General features: G+C 45.5%; 2 protein-coding genes across 4 annotated transcripts in view; one reads left to right on the plus strand and one right to left on the minus strand.

The window, feature by feature from the left end:
* mrpl11 (mitochondrial ribosomal protein L11) overlaps positions 1–15,712 on the minus strand; it is a 60,758-nt gene that overhangs the window by 17,267 nt on the left and 27,779 nt on the right. The gene's annotated exons all lie outside the window — the stretch shown is intronic.
* On the plus strand, positions 1,655–14,477 carry tmem265 (transmembrane protein 265). 2 transcript variants are annotated; one of them, XM_050042882.1, is made up of 2 exons: positions 1,655–1,695; positions 10,529–14,477. In XM_050042882.1, the coding sequence occupies exons 1-2, from the start codon at positions 1,686–1,688 to the stop codon at positions 11,593–11,595; spliced, it is 1,077 nt and encodes a 358-aa protein (XP_049898839.1). In that variant the 5' UTR covers positions 1,655–1,685; the 3' UTR covers positions 11,596–14,477. The 2 variants fall into 2 exon arrangements, with proteins under 2 accessions (XP_049898839.1, XP_049898841.1); XM_050042884.1 differs by lacking the exon at positions 1,655–1,695 and adding an exon at positions 6,984–7,677.

The raw sequence follows: 15,712 nt of genomic DNA on the forward strand, positions 1-15,712 counted from the left end.
ATTGTTTCTGAGCTGATGGGTGCTATTTGAATTACAATATGCTACTAATGAAATGAAACGCAGTTACGTCCCCTGAGCCCTCGCCAGGCTCTACCTTCCCTCTCCTCCCATGCTTATTAATAGTAATCCCATGTCAACCTTCTACCCGTGCCCTTCCCTCCCTCTGTTTCCCATAAAACAACATAGCAAGCGTAAACAAACGAGGAGGGAGCACTGAAGGAAAGTCTAATTAAATATGGATTAGTATAAAGGCTGTGATGTTGCTTATGAGTCAAAGCAAACCCTCGGGCTCTGCCTCACACATTCGGCTCCCATTCCTTCCCTTCTGTTCAGCCCGTGTCGGATAATGATCTCTCCCACCGACTCAGATGGCCCTTTTCATGCCACACAATACCATGAAAGGGCCTCCCTGACCAGCCGGAGATAATGCCTGATGCTTCTAAAATGTGCTTAAGCACGAACAGCGAGACATTATGCAGACAGAGGAGCTGTTCTAAAGATAGACAGAGGCAAAGACTTCACACGGCCTCCCTGACCAGATAGTCCTTCACTGCTGAAAAAAGGCTTAAACAAACATTTAAAAAAAAAAAAGGCTAAAGAGTGGCAAATAAGAGGATGGGACCCACTGGGGGATAGAAGACAGTTTGCCCTCAGCTCCGCACACAATTAAGTATGCACCAGAGACAGGTAATCATATTTTAATTAAGCTGTTCAATGAGAGTCCAGGCATCTCATCCTCCGAAGATGGCAGGGTGAGGAAGTTTTATTTTGGCCTCCGGCTATTTAATAGTTTAACTGCAGTAATTATGGCGATTGAACCATGTTGGTAATTGCAATCACAGTCTTTAACCACGGCAGAGGGCTGGCTGGCGTGCCATGAAAGCAAGGTTCAAGGTTGGCTCCTCCAACTTCACATGACATTTATCAGGAAGAGAGAGGGAGAGAGAACTGGAACAGTAACATTCATGCCCTGGCCAAATCGCTAACCCCGCTCACTGCATCTGAGCATCTAATCATCCTCGAGTCCGAGCCGCTGGATAAATCCTCTCTCCTCCACCATGACTGATTAGAGCCAGGCGCTCTCCAGTATAAAATGGCTGCAGCCCGTCACCCGAGGCGAGGCCTTCCACGCCGACTGTGGGCGAGGACATTCAGTTGTGCATCTTCAAAGACTTCTGAGATCCTGGGCACCGGGATTAAACGCTAATCTACGAAGATATTTCTCGCCGTCAAATCCAGTGGCGACAGTGGTGAGTAATTGCTATATGATCCATTCAAGATCAGCGCAGCAGAGTCTTATTACTCATAATTATGGGAGCAATTAGGCATTTGCAATTAAAATCTGGGAAGTGTCCATTTGATTTGACCCTTCCACCATAGTCTCTGCAGTCTTTTTTGACACTCCTTTCGTGTTAATGTGATTGGCCTTTCAGCTTCACTAACTCTTTTTAACAAGATGTAGCACTGGTGTGGCAGGATGGTGTGTGTGTATGTGTGTGTGTATGAAGGGGAGGGGAGCAGAGACAGGAATGGGAAAAGAAAGAGACAGCTGAGGTGTATTAAACTTGTCAGAATGTGGCCAGTGATTGTCGTGGTCAATATTTGAACAATGAGAAGGGGTTTGTTTAACAGAGATGAACAACGGGAGAGGAGACAAGTAACGCGAAAGGCCGCGGGAGGTCCTCATGAATATGGGTGAGTGTGTATGTTTATGTATGAATACTTCGGCCTCATTTCTATCTGACAAGACTATCAGTTGAAGAGTGGATATGTGTGCATATTAAGCTGCCAGGGACTGCTGACGGTGAGGAAGTGTTCACTGTGTGTGGTCGCAGGTGTCTCTGCATCTGAGAGAAAAGGAAGAAAAAAAAGAAATGAGGGAGAGTGGAGGAGGAGGAGGAGAGATGAGAAAGAGAGGGTGAGTAGGTCAAGAGAAGTATTGTGCTTATGGAAGCGTGGCAAACATGGAGATAAAGGACACAGGCGCAGGATAAGGCCTTGGGGCAGGAGGCAGGATTAATTGCCCCTGGCACACAAGGCCACCTGATAAATTGCCCCGGGGCAATCGACACGGTGAAGGGCTGCGATACGGAGACGAAGGTGTTACAGTGGAGAGAGAGGGAGAGAGGCTGGTGGGAGGCGAGGTTAATTAAACTCTTCAGTGTGAAACACTCTCATTCATTACCTTCATTACCTTGTTCATTTAATCTGCTTCGCTGTTGGCATTTTATCACATTCGGCCCCATTGTAGCGTCATACAGCTGATTAGGTTTCATGTTGAACCCCTCAGCTGCAGAGGGGGTAACTGAGAGGCTGAACAGCAGACCAGTTTAGGTCTAACACACACACAGATGCACGCAGCATCACAGCACCGCACAGAATAAATCGAGTTCACGCTGGACATGCATTTTACTTGATTTTCCACCCTGGAATCAGTGGATTAGTCTTAAAAGTGGAAAATGAAAACGATTTTCACCCCCCGTCTCCAGTGAACTGTGCTGAGGCCAATACACAGACCTGCATAAAAGACCCGAGGAGCGCCGCTCACACAGGCCTGAGTGCTGAACTGACAGAGCGAACCAAATTCGGAGAATCATCTTTATAGCGACCAAAACAAGCCAAAACTTCTTAGCGGTGCTTTTGCTGTCTGGATCTCTGCTTAAAATAGACGCAGCCTTCACTTTTTTCATACCTGGCACTGGAAGAAGAATTTGCTGTTTGAGGGCATGGAGAAAGCAAGCAAGAAAGCAAGCAGCCGAAGTGTGGAACAAAATGGATTGCATCACGACAAAACATCCCATTTTCAACTCCATTAGGTCCCCCTCACAGTCTTGACAGTGTTGTGCTTTTTGCCACTTCACATGATTAATCACGTGTGGAGGCTGCAGCAGAAACACAGGAGCCTGAACTGCAGGCAGCAGCTGAGGCTCCACGCAGGAGATGTCTGAAAAATCACAAGACACGCTGACAAGTGGAGGAGAGACACACAAAGAAAGAGAGTCAGGGGTTGGAAGAAAGAAGAAAATGCAACAGCATCTGAAAGCGGCGGTTTGTGTTGTGTGTTTGTGGAGCTTTCAAAAGGGACAATAGTGAATTTTGCACACTAAAAGGTGTTATTCAGAGGGAACATCATCGATTTTACACATCAAAGTTTGTTTAAGGGTCTTGGGGAGGATGACTGCATATGCAAACAAGATGTATAAAGCTTTTTGTGTCTCCAGAGGGAGCTGCGAGAAATCTGATAAATTGCCTCAAGTGATGTCACAAGCTAGCTGCTATTAGCATAACACACCCAAATTTCATGCTGCATTCACGTGCTCCTTGGATGGTCCCATGCTAATAAATGACCGCAACTGACTCACAAATGTGTCAAAAAAAACAACACACCTTATTTTGAAGTAGAGTAAATTTCCAGCACAGAGCTTTTATTTTGAAGTGCTGTTTCCTGCTGTAGAGTGAGTGACTAATGGACAGCTACTTGACAGACGGAGCTTCTCAAAGTTAAGGAAGGATCCTTACACAGCTGAATTTCAAGGAGGCTACATCATCGAATCCTGCCAAAGGACCGTTCCAATGTCAAGGATCCTTCAGAGAACTGTCAAGGATGCATGTGTGTATCCTCAACAGGCATGAAGTACCCACAATTCTTTGTGCATGATTTGATGGAACTGAAGGCAGGATCTCTTTAATGATGCACACCTGGGCACTAGCTGGCCTAGTCCAATGTGTGTTCATCGAATGTGGGGAAGGACTCTTGCCTAGCCTCTGTAGGACCCAACTTGGAAGGACCCATCCTCTCAAGGAAGCATCCTTGACTTTGAGAAGCACTGACAGACAGCAAAATAGCTTGGCAACATAGCCAAACACAAGTATGACAGTGAATATATTAAACTGTGTGGACCTTGAACTGATGACTACCGAGAAATCTGGACCCTGTGGCTGGACCAGTTGGGAAACACCGCTCAAGGACAGTCTACATGTGGACAGCAACTAACAATTACAATCTAATACTATGCAACATGTGGATTAATAAGAGCTTCATCATTAGTGCAATAATGAGGCTCTTACTCCTGTGTGCTCTGTCCTACAACAGGAACTGTAGCACAAATGTAGCATGGGATAATGAATAAAGTGTCTTCACTGTAGACACAAGGCAGTAATGTTATCAGGCCTGGCTACAGCAGGTGGGATATGTGCTGACACTGGTGCTCTGTTGAGCAGCCTTTTGATTGTCTTGATGCTTTTTCCCTTTAGCATGGTTGACTGGAGCCAATTCCTCCATGTTGCCACTGTCAAACATTTCGGTTCAGAGCCTATATCCAGCGGGACTAGAAGCTGCCTCTTTATTGAGCCATGTATTTTATTTGTCGTTTGAAAGCCATACATTATTAAACACACACTTCCATGGCATTTGTGGATAAGTAAACTGCTAACTTCAGCCAACTTACTAGTAAAACGTTCCTGCTGCCAACTAGCTGCATACTAGGGATGGGCATTTTAAGTATCTTCCATATTCAAGTACTGGCATTAAATTATAATACAGAACTTGAGTACTTACAAAAAAAAAGAACTAATGTAAGAATAGGAACGCATATTGGCCTACAACAGGAAATGGAAATTTACTGAACAACCAGGCCACAGTTTGTCCATTAAACCAATTACTAGTTAACATGAGAAAAATCAGCCATCCTTCTGTCACTGCCGTTTACATAAGTTAGATGCAGCAATAAAGGACTGTCACTGAACGTCTCTCTCCAGAGTCACTTAACTGTCTGCCAAGTAGCACGAGCTAATGCAACAGCAGCAGCAGCAGAGTTTAACGGTCCCAACAAACCCACACAGACATCGAAACAGCTTGACTTTGTCATTTAACCTGTTAATAACAAGTACGTTACGTCAGCCGAGCCATGCCAACAGTAAGCCCTGTCGCTGTGTATGTGTGCAGGTGTACTCTCACCATTTGTCCCCAGGTGTGGGGCTCACACTCCCACAGCAGTAGTCTCAGGATAAACAGAGACAGAGGGGCAGCGGGGCAAGGAGGGGATGAACGAAGCAATACACAACATTCTAACCCATCTTAAATAGTGAAAAATACATACAAAAATCATGTTCACATGTGAGAGGGGCAAACAAGTACTCGTGTATTCATGCTTATCCCTACTGCATAATCCAATCATGTGATTCTAGTGACATTTCAACAGTCACACACCACAGCACTAGATTTTAGAAATGTATTTCATGTGATGTTAAACATGTTCTGGGATTTTTATGGATATATTTTATCAAATCAATGTATATTCAAAACTTTCCAAAAACATTCTGTTAGTTCCAAACAATTACCAGGCCTGGAAAACAGTTTTTATTATTTCAGAACTTTTCCAGGAGTTCTATGACTGTGGGAATCCTGAATATATGACGTCAAGTCAAAATATTTGACGACTTTCCGAGTTGTTTCGACTTGGGGGGGCGTTCATGTGATATTATTTCCAGTTGGGATCTTATTTTTCTGATTATTCCAACACAACATGAATGCAGGGTCAGACTGAACTGTCAGCCGTTGAGTTGCATTGTGGGATATATAGGCGCCAAGTTTTGACAAGGACGAGAAATGCATGGAATAAAGAAGGATGATACTTCATTTCTGCTGCATTGATCTTTTTGCACTGTCCATCACGGGTGTGACAATGCAACACCTCACACTCTGAGATGACACTGATAGAAAGAGCCAAAAGCAGGAAGGTGAGGGGGGTTTGAGTCCTCCGCGTTTGCCATGTTTGTAGAGGTCAGCCTCGGGTCTGATGTGGAGCATGACTCAGTGTTGACGCCTTTAGCATTCTTGGACAGTCTGTAACCCCATGTGTCCTTCCAAACTTCCCCAATCATGTCTGAAGCGAAAAGTGATGACTGCACAGTACTGTGGACAGCCTGCCCGCCTGGCTGCCCCTCGCCCTCCTCTGCTATTCTCACTACTCTCTCGCTGTCCTTTTCCCTGCCACACTCTCCCTCTCTCTCTCTCTCTCTCTCTCCTCCCTGAAAGTGAGCCAGTGTGCAGAATGACCTTCAACCACACCCACAGGGAACAAAAACAAAGATGGGGGGATAGTAGCAGGATGGAGGAGAGAATGGGATAAACATGAGCAGAGGGGTGACAAGAAGCCAGCCAAAACAAGAAGACGGGTGAAGAAGAACAAAGAGGGAAAAAAAGCACGCTGAAGTGAGGAAAATGGAAAATCTCTCCTTCTCTTGGAAGCCAGCGGAGCGCAGAGCTGAATCTGACAAGAAAGATGACTCTCCATCCCCTTCCCCACCAGTCTGATTAAACCTCTCAGTCTAAAATGAACCCGGCACAACTGAGAGCCACAGAAACGAGGGAGCTGAGGACTTGAGCCTTTGCTAAAGTGCAAGCTGGAACGCCTTCAGATACACTTGAAGAAGCAGGACCTCGAGGAAGAGGTGACGCCATGAAATTCCTCAAATTGCAACTGTGGCTAACAAAGGAGCCAAAATTAAATTCCTAAACGTGGAAAGCAGCCAGCTTTTCTTTTTTAAAAACAGTTTCCAAAAGATTCATTTTGGACCAAATTCCCAATCCCTCTGTTTAAGCGGCAGTAAGCCGGCTGTAATGAGTTAATCTGCAACAGAGGGATGATTTCCTTGTGTGACTAAGACAGTAAGTAGACAGAAGGAGGACTAATTAAAGTTGTAACATCTGCCTTCTGAGCTCTAAGTGTGTCTACAGGCTACAAGCATCTTTCGCTCCACTTCCTCCGCTCTAATTTCAGGCGAGGAAGGGTAAATAAGGTATCCGCCTGCTCCCAAACAATGCAACTAATCTTCTGCAAGTGGCATCATCATGATTACCATAACCAATGAGTATACTGTAACCGGGTGCTCTCAAATATTCATAGCATCTCCCAGCTTAACTTCCACAGCTGCTGGTGAAGCAGGAGAGGAGGAGAAACCGAGGAGGGTGGGAGGTCTGGAGCGGAGCACGTAACCTGCTTACAAATTAACACCACAACCAAAGTCGGACAGCGTGAGTGAGTTTCTCCTCGTCCTCCTCTCCTCTCCTCTTCTCTCTCATGAGCCATCTTCTCGGGCTGCGGCTCTCCACTTTCCACGATGCCGCGTCGCCGCCGCTGCTGCTGCTGATGCTGCTCCACTTCTGACCGACTTCCCCCGGCTGCTCCGCACAGCCGGAGCCCGCCCGAGCAGCAGCAGCGAGCCCCTGCACGGCTCTCTGATCCCCGCTGCTGGGCGAAAAGATAAACCGACAACGGCACTGCGGGAGGTGACAGATCCAGATTCACATCGAGCCTCTGCAATAACCGCGGAGACATCGGCCATGCCAGATCTGCACAAGGGGGGAAATCTTGATAAGTATGAGCCGGGTTTTTTTTTTTTGTTCCGACAAACTCGGGGTCTGCTTGGTGTGGCAGTGGCGATGACTTTCCCCTGAAACAGCCTCGAGATGAGCCTTCTCCTGCAGCCTGACTCTATACAAACACCCGGACTGTGAGAGGAGGACTTTATCACCGAGCCCGGCTCATCAACGACAATAAAAGAGACTTTATTGGTCACCGACTGCGCCTCTACTTGGAGGAGGACAAAGCACACATTACGCGCTGCAAATCAAGCCAGAAAGGATCGAGCCCAAGTGCAAGACGAATGGTTTGGGTAACTAAAGCTTCACTTTACTACCAGCCATGCACGGATAAAGCCACAGTACCTGCTGTTAATAGGGCAGTTATGAAACAGGTGTTGCAGAGAAGCCGTTTCATAGAGATTGTTAAATTGCCAGAGGATGCAAGACGTCGCACTGCATGCTGGGGCAGCTAATGATATTCTCAAGAAAAAAATAACGTGATAACTCTGTAAATAAAAATGCAACAAAAATCCACCCTCGGGCAACACTTGGGCTGCTACCTCACAAATCAACAGATGTTTCAGTCATGTGGCTTTTAGTCTGGAGAGGGGATTATTCAGCAGTGCATTATCAGGGATTGCACACTGCCTGGCTCTCTATTAATTAATTAGTTTGCACATAATGGCATAGATGTTGTCCCGATGCCCTTGGTGCTCCAGTGGCACCTGTGATAACTTGTGGAGGATCTGGTCTTTGATGTGATTTGGGAGCTCCAAGGAGGGGGGGCTGTTTGTGGAGATAAACTGTGGGTGTAGACAAATTAATCTTTGCTCTACATGGATTTCTGTCAAGCTGGAAATCACCCAATATTAATAGAGAACAAATGGCAACCCCACCCCTTTGCTTTATCTCTGTCAGTGTGTGCTGCAAAGAAATTGGGAGCTTTTTTTGGATGATTACATAGACACATGGTGCAGATGGAGGGAGAGCCATGTGCGCTGAGGTCACACGAGCTTAAAGATGTTGGGGGAAAAAAGGATTTTCAGTACAAATCAGAACATAAAAATGAATAAATCCTTCACCTACACACTATTACATGCCATTACTCATGCTTACAGCGAAGTAGGTTGCCTCACCTTGTCAGCGGCAGTGTCACTCCCCCAGACAGGAGGATGATGAATTTGGTCATTATTGATGAGCGGAGTGGACACACGGGCTGTCATCCCAGTCCCTCACTCAGAACAGAATAAATTACTCGCGGTTGACAGGGAGTCAAAACACAAACACAAGCTGACAGACAGGGAGATTTCCAGGGTGAAATTTAAGGCGCAGGTGGAATATCTTAAGAGGCACGACCTCGAGAGAAAGCCAGCTGAAACTGTGGCTGTAAAACTTCTCCATCCCTCCCTCCCTTGCTGATTGGGTTTGTTCCCCGAGAAAGAAAAATTTAAATTCCAATATCCTCTCAATCTGCGGCTTGGTGGAATTCATTCAATTTTGGGGGAATGGCAATCAAGTTGCAGTAAGCGGTGAGACAAAAGGCTCCATAGACAATCAGATATTACGAATGCTGGCATGATCCACGCCTGTCCTCCCACCATGCCTCCGAGCGGATTAATCAGTCGCGATCGTTCCTTTCCTCATCTCTTTGATTCATCTGTTTCAGAACAAACTCTAATGTCTGTGATATTTCAATGGCCGCGATGATGAATACAGTTGGATTCATCCAGGCCAAGCTGGCGCATGAACTGCATGTCTTCATATTAAGTGGGTGGAAGTCACTTTCTATCTGCATTTGAGTCTTTTCCTCTTCATCACTTTCACCCCCTCTCCCCCTGAGCTTATTTATGAACTATTACCATCACGCAGTAACACTTTATTAGGCATGTAGACAGCCAAGAGGCCTATTAATCTTTCACTTGCAGTCGTATGCTCATTCTCCTACTCCACACACGCGCACACACACACACACACGATCTCAAACCCTCTTTTTTTACCCAGTGGAGTTCCTCATCCCTCTTCAATGATTCAGACAGCACAGAGGAGATGGCAGAGCTCCTGTTAGTCTTACAGTGAGGAAAGTGATGTGTCTTCCATCGGCAAGATATCAATACACACTTTTCACTGGCAGACTTTTCTCAGAGGCCGCAATCATGCTGACAATCTCCCGCTCGATCACGCTGAACTGTTGCCATTACGACACATCTGAGCTGGTAGTGATTTTATATTATAATGTCATCGATCCGGTTGAGGGGTTGACACCCCCGAGTGGTGCTGAGCAGATAAAAGACAGTCCACTGGTCTGTGCTGTGCTTTTCACCTAAATACGATAAAGAGACGTCGGTTAGATTACACTGTAAAGTCAATGATCGTTCCTCATGCAATGTCAATACTGAGGTTTATACTGTCCGTGGCTGAGATATGAGCCGCAACAAAAAGAATGAACCCTCATGTTCAGGCAAATTAGCATTGCCTGCATGCACCCTCCAAGACATACACAGTGTGTACACACAAAGACGCGAGTCAAACGCATCTCCAAACAAATAGCAAGTTATCAATATTCATCTGAAATGAGAGGGGAATTTGCGATGATTAAAGACTGCAGCACAGTATGAGAATAAACATGGCAGACTATAGAGGCAAAGAAAAGGCTTTGACAGGGCACCTAGCTGCGCCTGAGCGCAATTAATTAATAATGAATACGACGAGTACAGAAAAAGAACAGAGACAACAACAATACACAGGAAAAAGTAACAGCAGAGAACTTGGGGAAAGTCTGAGAATCAAAAAGAAGCAATGTTAGGACCTTTATGGAAAATGAAGTCTATTTAATTCAAAGAGCTGCAGAGTTGGAGGAAAAAAAAAAAACACAATTTAACAGGCTTCTCAGCTTGGGCAGCCAGGGTAGATGTAGCTCTGGCCAAAGATGAAGGGCGCTCACTGCTTACTAGGCAGCCAATGTCTTTAACCATAGCAACTAGAATCGAACTATTTTACATTCGGTTTTGAATTAGTGCTGAAGGAAAAACAAGCATGTTCTTATCCTGCAAATTTGTCGGTTTTACTGAGGACAGATGGCACTGTGAGGAGCGATGTGAGCAGAGTTTAAATTCTGTCAATGTAACAGATTTACCACTGTGCATGTGTGTATGTCTCTTTCAGGCATGGTGCCCACGCCCCAGGTGTGCGTATCAACCCTGGTCACAGTGAGCACGATGGCAGTGGTCGACCTCTACCTGCTGGAGCAGAGCATGCTGGGGGCTCGTGGGCTTCCAGGACCTGGCGTGTGGCAGTGTGCGGCAGTGTTGCTAGGTGATGTGGGATTCTTGCTCGCTCTGCGCTTCGTGTCAGCCGGCGTGGTGTCAGAGGCGCGGTCGCCGCGTCGTGGTTTTGCCAACGCCCTCTGGTTCCTGTTCCTGTCCCTGCTCCAGCTCAAGCTCTTCTTCGTCTGCCACAACTACAGGCAGGAGCGCCGGCCGCCCGACCCACTGGCCAGGAAGACGCTGACGCTGTTGCTGTCCATCTGCCTGCCCTCCCTGTTTCTTATCCTGACGGGAGCTGACCACATGACTCCGCAGCGCAGGAAGCAGGAGGTGCGGGGCCGGCTCCTGTGGGTGGTGGTGGACCTGCTGGATGTGCTGGACCTGCAGGCGGGGCTGTGGGAAGCCCAAGGTGGGGCTGCAGCAGGGACTGGAGGAGTCGTTGAGCAGAGGTTGCCCATCTGGGCCGAGGGCCTGGTCTTCTTTTACTGCTACGCCCTCCTGCTGCTGCTGCCATGTGTGGCTCTCACAGAGCTGGGGGCCACCGGCCTGCCTGGACAGAGGGGGCCCCGTAAGGAGGCTTTGTACCCATGGCTCAGCTTGGTCACGATCAACATCTTCACCTTGGCCCTGAGGGGCACAGGTATGCTGTGGTACAGGGACCCCCGTGTGTCCACCGTGTTCCTGGGGAAGAACCTGCTGGCTCTGGCTGTGAAGCTGAGCTCAGCCTGGGAGAAACACAAGCAGGAGCGTGGTGCTGCAGGAACTGGTACTGTGGCTGGAGCAGAACCAGGAGACTCAACCCTGCCAAGTCAGAGCTCAGAGCAGGGAGAGGGCCAGGCCCAGGGGAAAGCTCCTCCTTCCCATTATCACTCACTGTCCCGCTCCCAAAGCCACACTCTCTCCCACGTCAGCCTGGAGCCCACAGAGACGCCCTTGGGCCCCTCTTTCATCTCCCATGAACTCTAGAGAGTCACTCTGAACAGGCACGCATGCACAAAAGCATGTGATCACACCCACACTTTAAAACTCGGACCAGCGGAGCCTGTATCACATCCAAACAGATAACTTGTATTGAATTTCAGTACAACAGTGATGGGTATAATGCAGAGCTGTGGAAATGCATTTGGCAAGCTTTGCTTTCTGCACATTTTGTTGTGCTAAGAATAACTCAAAATGTATTGCTGTGATTTGTGGGAGTGTATTTTTTAAATTGAACACTGTGAACACATCTATCAGCCTGTAAAGAGTATTCCAGAAGTGTATGTATGAAGTCTAGTAATGTTTATTCCCTCCTTTAATCCGCGCACAGCTTCTCAAACTGCCACAGATTTGTCTTAAGTTGTTGCATTGAGACACCTTTTTAATTCTGATTTCTTGCTACTCCATATACAGTATCTCATCTCAATTTACTTGTTTGTTGAATTTAAAAGTTCAGTATGTATGATGTAAGGGGATATATTGGCAGAAACGGAATATAATAAGTATGTTTTCATTAGTTCATAATCGCCTGAAAATATGAATTGTTGGGTTTTCGTTACCTTAGAATGAGCTGTTTATATCTACATGGGTAGTGGGTACTTGTCTACAGAAATCCATGTTGCATCGGCATGTTTCTACAGTAGCCCAGAACAGACAAACCAAACACTTTGTCTCGACAGGGCCACTTGTGTTTTCATGTCTTCGGGTCGGCCACAATAGTTAGCAGCCCATCCGCAACGACAGTGACTTTATCACATTTTTTCCCAGTTTAAATCACCTTGTCTCTTTTGGAGAGAAAGAGACCTCTGCAGATAATTTGGCTCCTGGTAAAAACCTCCTAAGCATCTGGATCTTAGTTTGTCAGAGAAAAAAGTTGAGCACACATTAGCAGATGCGAGGCTAGTGGCCTGTCTCCAACATGCCAGACAGTGTTGGAGAAACACTGTTTTTTTAACATGAAACTGCTTTATTCAGTATTTTTATCAGTTTAAATCACCTGGTCTGTTTGTTTTGGGGAGGAAGAAACCTCTGTGGATAATTTGGCTCCTGGTAAAAACCTCCTGAACATCTGGATCTTTGGTTGTCAGAGAGAAAAAGTGAGCACACATTAGCAGGTGCTGGGCTAGTGGCCTGTTTCCAACATGCCAGACAGTGTCGGATAAACACTGATTTGTAACATTAAACTGCTTTATTCAGTTTTTCACTGGTTTAAATCACCAGGTCAGTTTGTTTTGGAGAGGAAGAGACCTATGTGGATAATTCAACTCCTGGTAAAACCTCCTGAACAATGAAGGAATTCTAACCAGGAGAAGTTTCAGCTGGTTGTAATCTGTAGTCCTCATCGCTAGCTGCCACTAAATCCCCCTAAATCTCACACACTGTTTCTTTAAGTTCAGGTCATGTGATTTGTGGGGAAAATTAGATCAACGCTTGCCTGCCATTAGATGCCAAAATACAGACTGTGACCTTTACTGTACTTTTTTTTTCTGTCACTTTACAGGGACATTTCACAGAGAAAAGTTTAATACAGAGAGGAGTGATGATTTATTTTTCCCCTCAGTACCACAGAGCCATGATTCAAAAGCCATCTGCCTGTAAAACTCACACTCACAGCGCTCCAGTATTTCAATGTGGAGTTGAACCCAGTGGATCCAAACCGTTCTGGCTGGTAGCCCTTTAAATCAACATCTACCACGACTACAAGTGATGTTCCCTTCTTAGACTTTTCTTACTTGATAGATTTTAGAGGTCTGAAGAGATCAATTATGCTGTTTTTCCACAATAAAAAAAGCAAAAGTTAGAGAAGAAAATAAAAAATAATGTGTGTAGGAGGATGTTTTCCATCTTTTTAGTACTCTCCTCACCTCCTAGATTTATCTCGCAACCCAGTGGAGTGTCCCCACGCCAAGTGTGGGCAAAACAAGTGTCGTGGTGCCAGATTTTCATTCAAACCAAAAGGGAACACCGCCTGACATCACTTATTAGTTGTCTGGCAGGGAATATTAATCAGTGAAATCACTCACTGTGGTGTTTGGTTGGAGTGGAAACCTGCAGACTCATGGGCCTTATGGTCGCCCATCCCTGCCAAACTGTGTCTTCGGTGTAATGACATCTTTTATTTGATTTAAATGCTGAATACGAACGTCAACTAGAGATGATTTTCGAGATGCATACTGTGTAGTCACATTTATTTTAGGACCACTTCTGCTGTTAATGTTAAAAGCACCCCGCGGCGATCTTAACACAACAAAATGTGCATAACTCAAGATGCCAACTACTTATGAGAGACACTGTTTCCATAAATAAATCATCTCGGTGGTGGGGCTTAACGATGGGCATTTTGCATCATCGTAATCCTATTGCAACACAAACTACAGTACAGGTCTATTTTACTACATTGTTTACAAAGACAGAATACCAATGTAAGTAATCCCTTTACTGTTTCAAAACACACTTAAAATTCATATTTTGCTGTCGTCTGTACTCGTCTGTCAGTCACTTTCAAAAAGAAAAAAAAAAAAAAACCTGGCCAGCTGCCTGTCCGACCGCTTACATCCCTTTATTCACTTTAGATGAAAGAGTTAACTTTTTGATTCCATTATGAATAATGAATGAAACTTTTCATTCGCTGATGTGTTAACATGTGGGTGTAGTAATATTCGGGCATCATGGGATTATGGGTCAGAGCAGCAGGTGTAGAGGATGTACAGTACAGCCAAGTGCCTTGTTTCCTCATGGAGCTACGAGCCTCTGTGTTGTCTCTGCGTGCACGTCATGTGTACCATGTGGAACTTGGACATACGCCATTTGTATACTGTGAAGTTATTCCTCAGCTGTTGTCGACTACACCTCCAGGACAGAGCGCAAACTAATAAAGTGTTTCATACTCGCCTGGTGTTGACAGTTCATTGGCTAATATGTGGGAGCATTATTGGCAGCCTGTCACACACATATAGAAGGAGTCAGTCCAAATTATTCAAGGCAAAGAGGCCGTAGGGACAAAAAACTGATTCATGTTTCAAAACCTCCACTATATTAAAGTACATTATGCAGCAATGTACAGACTCACACAGAAGTGATCCCTCTCAATCACCACTTCTGATCCACTTGACGTGTGTGTCGGTGCATTTTTCTCTCTGCTCTCTGACTGTATTTTCTTATTTTCTTCCTATTTTCTGTGTTCAGGACGATTATGGTCGTGTAGCCCCACACTGGTCGGGTGAGGTCAGAGCTTTATAAAATGGTAGCGTCCACGTGCCAGACCATACGCAACTGCTGGCATCCGAGAGACACAGCGCTGCAAAAATGCAAATATAGCGAGGCAAAACGCCAAATGAGAGTGAATCTGGGGTTGGTATTTGCTTTGTTTACAAACAGTAACCCACAATCCTGCATAGTATAGATACAGTCGCTGTCTAATCATAGTTAGTGGGTGTAGCGAGGGCAGAGATGGCGGGGGGAGAATCAGTCCCTTCCCCCCAGCCTGTGCATGCTGAGAAAGGACCCACTTTAACCTCACATGAGAAATATTATTCCATTTACTGTAGATATGATAAAATAAACTTACAATAGTGTCAGTACCCTACAGTCTTAACGCTATGATGTAACTGATTTGCTGGTTTTAGTGAATTCAGTATGGCAGTGCCAACTTTACTCAACATTAGCCTGTTTTGACGATGTGCTATCATGATATCGAGCAGGGCTTTGCAATCTCAGGAACTACAAGCATTTGGAGGCTCAAATTTTTTTTAACCACTGGCTCAGACTGCATATTGCAATTCTTGTACAAGTATTTCACATTTACAGATACTGGGAATGCATTGCGAGCTGCAGTTTTAGTGGAAATGATTATTTCTGCATTTAATTTTCGCTGAAAAGAAAATACAAAGATGATGATGATGATGATGATGATGTGTTTTTTGCTGCGGTCTGCACCAAACAAGCAGACTCCTTTGTGTCTGGAGATATGATTTGTAGGCCGGAGCATCTCTTTAGCATCATAATGCTTCATTTATAATGGATTGTTGTGACACATTTTACCTGTATCCAAAAATTGCTGCTCCCGCAATTTGGATATTGCACTTGGCCACATTGCAATTTCGAT

Source organism: Epinephelus moara, chromosome 4 (assembly GCF_006386435.1).
Source record: "Epinephelus moara isolate mb chromosome 4, YSFRI_EMoa_1.0, whole genome shotgun sequence".
Taxonomy (NCBI): Eukaryota; Metazoa; Chordata; class Actinopteri; order Perciformes; family Serranidae; genus Epinephelus; species Epinephelus moara.